Source organism: Bos taurus, chromosome 23 (genome assembly GCF_002263795.3).
Source record: "Bos taurus isolate L1 Dominette 01449 registration number 42190680 breed Hereford chromosome 23, ARS-UCD2.0, whole genome shotgun sequence".
NCBI lineage: Eukaryota > Metazoa > Chordata > Mammalia > Artiodactyla > Bovidae > Bos > Bos taurus.
The window spans coordinates 16,498,611-16,507,933 of record NC_037350.1 but is presented as its reverse complement, the minus strand read 5'-3'; the positions used below and the strand labels follow the sequence as shown (position 1 = coordinate 16,507,933).

At 43.5% G+C, this 9,323-nt stretch overlaps 1 protein-coding gene across 3 annotated transcripts in view; it reads right to left on the bottom strand.

The window, feature by feature from the left end:
- Positions 1-1,852: 1,852 nt before the first annotated feature.
- The window catches only part of BICRAL (BICRA like chromatin remodeling complex associated protein), a 106,490-nt gene continuing 99,019 nt past the window's right edge, over positions 1,853-9,323 (bottom strand). For 2 of the 3 annotated variants that reach the window (XM_024983694.2, XM_059880418.1), the window contains 2 exons: positions 6,652-6,754; positions 1,853-5,684 (listed from right to left, as the gene is read on the bottom strand). In XM_024983694.2, the coding sequence (XP_024839462.1) occupies positions 4,897-5,684; positions 6,652-6,754 (891 nt within the window). In that variant the 3' untranslated portion in view covers positions 1,853-4,896. The remainder of the gene's footprint in view (positions 5,685-6,651; positions 6,755-9,323) is intronic. The other variant, NM_001205780.1, reaches the window with a different exon arrangement.

The following is a 9,323-nucleotide window of genomic DNA, read 5'->3' as shown; positions in this document are numbered from 1 at the left end:
GCCTGGTAGGCTGCAGTCCATGCTAAGGGTCGGACACGACTGAGCGACTTCACTTTCACTTTTCACTTTCGTGCATTGGAGAAGGAAATGGCAACCCACTCCAGTGTTCTTGCCTGGAGAATCCCAGGGACGGGGGAGCCTGGTGGGCTGCCATCTATGGGGCTGCACAGAGTCGGACACGACTGAAGTGACTTAGTAGTAGCAGTGTAGATACACACAGGCTGTTCACTTTAGCCTGTATGTATCCTTTAGAATCCACTTGATACTGCAAAGGTGCTCCTGCAGTTTGTGTGTCTGCTGCACCAGATTTCCCCGTATAGTTAACACTGTAAAATTCCTCTAACTTCATTCATGCAAAAAGTATCATACTTATTTTTTCTCAAACATACCCTAGGAAATTGCACTAAGAACCATGGAAATAAGAGGGGCATGGGCATATAGATTGTGGCTCTCTACCAAGTGGAGATCTGGAAACATTTTAGCCCCAAGTTTCTTTTCTCTTGGCATGTAGCTATTTATGAACTTGTTTCCTCTCTAGACTGAGCTGCTTGAGCATAGACATCACACCTGAGTGATCTGTAGATGCCCAGGGTTTAGCACACTGCCTACAAACTGCTTGATAGTTTGATACTTAATGCCAGATGCCTGGGAGTCCGCCCTCTGTCTCTGAAGCAGAGCCAGAGCTCAGATCCAGTGCCACAGATATCCTGCCTGAGCGATGCTGCTGCTGTGCCCCAAGATGGTAGAGTTTCTTTCCTTTCCCTTCCCTTTTCCCCCAGTAACTCCCTGGCTACTCTCCCCACATCAGGTAGTGCTAGGGCCCCTCTCCTGGGACAGGGCCTCTCGTACACAGGGCTCAGGGCTCTAACCATCTTAAGAGAAGCTTTTTCCTCTGTGCATGCTCCCGCGCAACACACAGACTTCACTCCTAACCAAGTAGCCAGATGATCCTTCTCTTTATTCACGGGGCACACCCACAGCAAATGGGCAGAGGGGCGAGTGTCATGTTGGACACGTATCTGTCCTTAGCAAGGGGAGAAGCTCAACAGCAGGACACCACTGCAGAAGATATTAAGGGATCCGTCCACCGACGTCATTATTCTAACTTCTGTTAAGATATAGGAGAAGGACTTCCTCTTTATATATTGATTGCTGAAGAATCTTGATATCCGAACTGCTACCACCTAATGGTGGGGGTGGGAAAGGGAGCCATTAAACCATAAAATAAGGAGGCTAAGTATAAATTCTAGGCCCCAAAGAAAAAGGTAAGGAGTCTTAGACCCTTACTCCATGAAGTTTCCACTCTGGTAGTTTTCCTGACCATTTCGGTAAAGTTACACTTGGGAGGGAGTATAGGAATTCAGAAGTGCCCCTGGGGCTGACTTTATAGACATAACAGGGGTTATTTCTCAATATAATTTGGTCAAATGTGTGAATCCAAAGGGAAACGTGTTCATTCTGGAACAAGTCTCATGTCAAACAGTTCTTAATCTTTTTAACCTATCCCTTAGCCTTCTTGTCCCTGCAGAAACAAAAGAAATATAATGACTAAAGTAAATTTCTTGCAGATTGAGACCTTTAAATGACCTCATTTTTCCTTCCTTAGTTAAGGGCCCATATGGCAGGAGTCCCGGGAGGGAGGCCTGACATGTACATGGCTGAACTTTCTCACTGACCAACTTTAACTGGCAACTGTTTAGAAAGGCCGATCAATTAAAATCCTACCCCTTCACTGGCAGAGCTAGTTTTGGGTAACGGGATTTAATAACAGAAAGCCCAATGGACACTTACTTACCCTTTTCTTCTGGGAAAAGCAGCCATTCTTTGCAAAATCAAGACAATCACAGTTGCACATTTTCCCAAATCTTTGGCTGTATTGCAATGGTTGTTTCATTTTGTAATCTCCAACTAAACATTTCCTAACCATGGATTAACAATATAGTTACTGACTGGTTTCTTTTAACAGTATTTATCCAACATAACAAAATAAACTGCAATTTGTTATACTTTTTTTTACAAAACATTTTATAAATATTTTTACAAAATGTATACAAAGCAATTTCAAGTGAGACATACTATACAAATGAAGGTATTTAAGCAAATAAAGCCCACACCACACTGACAGTGAGTGACGCGTCCTCTTAAGTCAAGTCAGTCTGTAAGGCCCCCCTAATCTAACAAAGTCTACTAAACTCTTCAGCGCTAAAATAGCTCTTTTTCGTAATTGCCAGTTTAAAATTTGCTTTATCTTTAGGCAGTACTTAAGGACACAGAAAATCAAATGCTTAATAACAAATTCACACTCTTCCACAACAACAGAAAAAAAAAGAAAGAAAAGAAAATGATTTTTGTTACTGAGTACGAGTAGCTCTAAAACTTAACTTCGACTAATGAACCTTAACAACTGAACGTTGGCCATCCGAGGCTGAGCTCTCACCCTCCACCAGAGGGGCCTCGACATGCGAGTTATGACCTAATCACAGGAATCAAATATACTTCGTAATCGTCATTTGTCATTATCTAGAATCTTTCCTCCGTTAAAAGTAAACTTACATACAAGGACACAAAAATTTACAAGTTTCATTTTGGTAAATTAGGCTCTCTGTTTTCTAGACAAGTGTCAAATCTTTAAAAAACCCTTTAAGATGGTATATTGAAAAGCTGGGACTGGGGGAGCAGGGCAGGCAGGGAAGGAGAGAGGTGACAAATGTACATGAATCTATCTTGTCTCTTAAGAATTCCACTGATTCGGTAATTAATGTAATGCATTAGTAGCCTCCAAGAAGGCTTCCAGGTATAAATTTCCACAATGAGAAGAATTTGATCAGGAGGAACCACCTTTAAGGCTTGCTAGTAATTAGGGAAGCATGAGCCCTAAGAGAAGAAGAGCCTGTGACATCATGGGGTTCAGAGCAGGGTGTTATCCCAGGGCTGCCCAAACAGAAAGTTCCAACTGGCAATACCAACTTATCTTTCTAATATGTTACAATACGGGAAAAAAGGGGAAATCTGCAACTTGGACATTGGCACAAATAAGGAAAACATGGCAACCGTGAAATGGCCCAGACTTTCCGGTTTCTATTGGCTCAGGGGTGGGAGTGGGGAGAAGGTATTTTGCTTTTGCGAAGACTGGCAGTCCCCCAGGATTTCTCTGTGTGCATGTGTGTGTGGGGGGCACTAAGGGGCAGGCAGAGTCTAGGTCTTCTGTCGTGTTTTCTAGGAATCAGAAGCCCTCCTTTCCATTGCAGGCCAATCTGGAAAAGAAATGTCCAACATGATGACAGGGGTTGTCCTCATGTTGGGGAAGGCCAGAAGTAGATCTTGGCAACGTGTTCGAGTGAAGACCAGCGGGAGTTCCTCTAAAGCCAGAGAGATGGACAGAAGAGATAGAGCCTGTCCACATAAGAGGGAGGGTGACTGTGTACACTCTGTAGCCAAAATAACCTCTGTACCTGAACAGCCCAGACACACGCACACACGTATGTCAGGACACACGGAATGCCACGTGTAGCGTTCCCAATGTGAGGGGACACTGATGGTTGCGGTGACCTTGAGAATGAGAGTGACAACAGAAATGGGAGGAGCTGGGGCAGGCATACAAGAAAGGGAAATGGGAAAGCGCCCTGAAAAGAAATATCAATAAATAAAGCAGTAAGTCACACCCATGAACACGAACATGGGCCAAACACAAACCATGACAGGGCGTGTCCTTTGGCTCTCAAGTGGGCATCTGGGTCTCAGAGCTTTCCTTTCAGTGGTGGGCTGCCTGGTTACCTTTGGTTTGTCTGTGTTTTGGTAATGATTGCTGCCGGGGGGTGTGACTACTGTTCTCAGACAATAGGAAGCAGAAACAAGGCCAAAGTTCCCTTAACATTTAAACTGAAAAATTATAACACAGTTTTCAAATGAAAGTGCTTTCAATGCTTGGCTATTTGTTGTGGGAGGAGGTGCGAAGAGAGGTCGAATGAAACAAAACCCAGCAACTAACAAAAACATACATTGTATGTTGACTAGATCCAATTGTAGAATGCAAAACACTTAATTTTTTCTCAACAGTGAACATAATATATATGCTTTTACATATATACATATTATATTCCTCAGGGCTCGATCCTGGCCTCCCCTGTACACTGTGCCACTTAACTGGTTTCCATTTTTCCTTTATTTTGCCTGGTGAGATTATCTCAAGTCATGCTGTCGCAACTCAAAACAAAAGTTTTCCCTAGATGAAATTCAACATGGATATGCTGAAGAGGTGAGGTTTTGCTCAGGGAGCATCAGAAAAGCACTTGAATGAACAGGAAGCCCTGCTTGTGCGCTATAGGTGCTCAGGCCGGGGTTGTGGGTCCCAGCAGAGCAGCCAGGACTAACTGCTCACAGATGGCCGAGGGGAGAGCCATGTGGTCTCCTGGCCCATGACAACCCCAAGACCCACCCCCCTCAAAGCCCAAATTTGGAGATACAGTGGGGATATTCTTTAAAAAGTATCTTCTAACAGTCCTGTTTGATTTTCTTTAATAAAGTCTGTTCTTTTCAAATGACTTATGATTGTCAGAATTTTACCTAGGGCCAAGTGTACTGTGATCTCATTGAATTACAGTGTTTGGAAAAAAAATAAACAACAACAAAAATGACGATAAGCACTTTTAAAACACTTGAAATGTATAGGGCCTATCAGACTGCTTTCTAATAAGGATCAGCTTTACTAAAGGATCTCCCTGTAACCACGATGAGTATTGCTCTTAAACAAAGAATGGGATTGAAATTAGAAAGAATAACCTGTGATGAAAGATCAAGCAGGCTGGAGACAGGAGACCGTTTCCATTGCTTTTGCCAGGAAAGAATGTAACTTGTCCAGGGCGGGGTCTTGGGGTGGGTGCGGGGAGGACTGCGCTATTAACACTCTAGGATACTATTTACAGCTGCTTCTAAAATAGAGTCAGTTTCTACGACACCTTCACTGTGGTCCGGGATGAACTTTTCCAGGCAGTTTTCCTGCGAAGCCATTGGAGAAAAGTTGGGGAAATCTAACTCGACAGAGCCGCTAACCGTGGGGTCACTCTGGGACTGCCGCCCAGCCTTTTTGAGTTCCAAAATGTTCTTAAATGTCGTTTCTAAACTCTTAGTAAGCTGGAGATCGGGCTGGGGCTCGCCTGACCCTTTCATGATGTCTGTGTGTAAAACTTCATTCTTTGGAGAATTCCGCAGCGTCTTGTCCTGGAAGGAGCTATTACAGGTCATCTCCAGCTGCGAATCTACTAGGAGGCTTGAGAGTTTGCTGTCAGGACCGTGATCTGGCCTGGACGAGTTTTTCCGGTGGCCTTCAGGGCCGGGGGAGCACTCGCTGCCTTTTGCAGAGTCTCTCCGGCTGGTTTTCTCTTCAGACGCACTCCGGTACTGAGCGGAGCCCACTTTGTCAAATTTCAGTGCTCTGCCGAGGCAGTCGGTTTTTTTAGAAATGTTTCCTTCTGCAGAGACCACGATGTGATTAGGCACTAGATGAAATTGGTCATGATTCATTGGTTCTGCCAGGCCTGCTTTGGCTCGGTCTCTGCTCTGGGCCTTGGCCGTCAGATGCACAGAACTTGTTGTTTTACCGCCATGCTGGTCACTCCGGCTGAACTGCATCTCATGGGCAGCTTTATCGAGTTTGAAGGAACAACAGAAATCAGCCTGAAAACCCTCTGCAATTGGGAACGAAAAGAATGTTAATGAAAGGAGGAGGCAGTGAGGACTAGACAGCAGCCCCTCAGCGGGTCAGGTGCAAACTGCCCCCACCCCGCCCTCTAAATCAGTGGTTCACATCCAGGAACGTGCAGAAGCACAGTTGGAGGGTGTCCTATAAAAGCAACCTGTAAATGATATATGCAAGTGGGAACCAGGACTGGAAGAAAACTTGTAGGAATAAAAACATTTATAGGATGGTGAAACCATGGGTGAAAATCCATACTCCACAAATTGTTATAATGTTATTGGATTTAAAAATTTCAGAGGCTAGAAAATAGTGTGGAGAATACTTTTTTTTTTTTTTCCCCTATTTTTCGGCCATACCATGTGGCATGCAGAATTTTAGTTTCCCAATCAGGGATGGGACCCATGCCGCCTCCATTGGCAGGCAGATTCTTAACCACTGGACCACCAGGGCAGTCCTGAGAATCCGTTTCTAAAAGGCGGAATGTGGGTTACTCTAGCATGATGCAAACGGCAGGAAACTGATGGGGTATTCAAAGGGCACCCACAAGGAACATTACCATCCATTAGCTTATGGGCAGGGACCATGCCTCACTGACTCCCCCCAACAAGGTCTGGCACACAGTAAGACAACTCAATAATTGGCTGAGGTTTAGTTGCTTCTGGGAAGGCTTCTGACTTACTTAGTTCTCAAAAAGTAGAGAAAGATTGAGAAGTGTGAGTTTACAGGAGAGAAGAAGATTCAGTTAACCGAATGTCAAATTCTGGTTTGGATTTTGCAGAACATAGACCTTCTCAGAGGATTCATATCGTGCTCTCAACTCCGGATTTTTTCTCCCTGGAATCCAGGATCTACCTTCAGGTCTTATCCCGCAAGGTCAGTTCAGATGGTCTCCCCAAAGCCACGGCCCTGGAACCCTGGCAGGAGCTCTCCTTGGCTGTCACTCTGACAGTTCTTACCGGGGTCTACGAGTGCCAGACGCTTGTCCCGGGACAGAGAAGCTCTTTCCTCCTGGTTGAACATTCTGTCAATCATCACCATCTCAGCGGAGGGGTTGATCCGCTAAAAATGAGAGAGTCTAGTCATTTCAGATGCCTTTTAACAACTGCGAACATCTTGCTGCATTTGGGGGACAGAGGAAGCAATCAGAGAAGAAAATGTGTTTATCATTGACATATTTTTTAAAATTGTATTTTTTGGGAAAAGGTTATTTACAACATTGGTACAAACTTCAAAAGGTACTAAAAGGGGATGTAGAAAGTAAGCCTTCCTTCTTCACCTGCCCTGTGCAATGCCTTGCCCACCCATCTAGGGCCCTCTCTGGAGGTACCCTCTGCCAAGCAGTTTAACAAACTCTTCCAGAGATATTTTATGCACACACACACATTTACATTATTCATTCTCTATTTTTTGCACACAAATGACAAGCAACTATATGCACTATTCCCTGCTTATTTCCTCCTCTGCTTAATAATATGTTGGAAATCTTTTTGTTCAGACACTCTTTTACTTTATATTTTGCTATGCTATAATCATATTTTGGCCTTGCAGCACAGCTTAGTCCCCTGATCAGGGACTGGACCTGGGCCATGGTACTGCAAGGGCAGAGTCCTAACCACTGGGCCGCCAGGGAATTCCCTATGATTGTGTTTTGTATTAAGGCTTTCCTTAGAATTATTTCTTGCTGTACAGAATCAAATCTTATTCATTCTTAGTTTACATAAAATAATTTATGTTTTATTTACTTAACATAAAATAATTCATGGCAGACACAGTTTGTCCAAATAATTTGTCCAAATCTGTCCAAATGATCCTTTTCTCATGAATTTCATGACAGTCAGTCTTCTTGATATCTCAGTTTTATTGCAGAAATGACTGTCAAAGTAAGAACAACCGTTTGACTTTGGTGGCACAATTTAGAATAAATATATATACGTTACAGGCATATCTCATATCTCATTTCATTGTGCTTTGTAGATATTGCATTTTTTTTTTTAAACAAATTGAAGGTTTGTGGCACCCCTGCATTGGGAAAGTCTATTGGTACCATTTTCCCAGCAAACGCTGAATAACATTTGCTCATTTCATGTCTCTGTGTCATGTTTGGGTAATTCTCCCAATATTTCAAACCCTCTGACAGCAAAAAGATTACAACTCACTGAAGGCTCAGATGATGGTTAGCATTTTTAAGCAATAAAGTATTTTTAAATTAAGACATACACATTTTTGTTCTGGACACAATGCTATTGCATACTTAACAGACTACAGTGTAAACATAACTTTTATATGCATCGGGAAACCAAAAAGTTCATGTGAGTCACTTTACTGTGATATTCACTTTATTGAGGTAGTCTGGGGAAATAAACCCTCAGTAGCTCTGAGGTATGCCTGTTTACGGAACAACAGACTGGTTCCAAATAGGAAAAGGAGTACATCAAAGATGTATATTGTCACCCTGCTTATTTAACTTATATGGAGAGTACATCATGAGAAACACTGGGCTGGAAGAAGCACAAGCTGCAATCAAGATTGCTGGGAGAAATATCAATAACCTCAGATATGCAGATGACACCACCCTTATGGCAGAAAGTGAAGAGGAACTCAAAAGCCTCTTGATGAAGGTGAAAGTGGACAGTGAAAAAGTTGGCTTAAAGCTCAACATTCAGAAAACGAAGATCATGGCATCTGGTCCCATCACTTCATGGGGAAACAGTGGAAACAGTGTCAGACTTTATTTTTGGGGGCTCCAAAATCACTGCAGATGGTGATTGCAGCCATGAAATTAAAAGACGCTTACTCCTTAGAAGGAAAGTTATGACCGATCTAGATAGCATATTCAAAAGCAGAGACATTACTTTGCTAACAAAGGTCCGTCTAGTCAAGGCTATGGTTTTTCCAGTAGTCATGTATAGATGTGAGAGTTGGACTGTGAAGAAAGCTGAGCGCTGAAGAATTGATGCTTTTGAACTGTGGTGTTGGAGAAGACTCTTGAGAGTCCCTTGGACTGCAAGGAGATCCAACCAGTCCATTCTAAAGGAGATCAGTCCTGGGTGTTCTTTGGAAGGAATGATGCTAAAGCTGAAATTCCAGTACTTTGGCCACCTCATGCGAAGAGTTGACTCATTGGAAAAGACTCTGATGCTGGGAGGGATTGGGGGCAGGAGGAGAAGGGTATAGAGGATGAGATGGCTGGATGGCATCACTGACTCGATGGACGTGAGTCTGAGTGAACTCCAGGAGTTGGTGATGGACAGGGAGGCCTGGTGTGCTGCGATTCATGGGGTTGCAAAGAGTCGGACATGACTGAGTGACTGAACTGAACTGATGCCTGTTTATATATATATATATACACAGACACACAGACACACACATAAGGTAAACACAACCATACATAAATATTTACACTATACTGTATACATATATAATACAGTTCACTTACTCTTCCAAGGTAAATTTTCAAAGCTGACTTCAAATTAAAAGCCAGTTATAGACTCCCCTGGTGGTACAGTGGATAAGAATCCACCTGCCAATGCAGGGAACACGGGTTCCATCCGTGGTCTGGGAAGATTCCCATATGCCTCGGGGAACTAAGCCCACACGCCGTTACCTACTAAGCCTGTGCTCCAGAGGC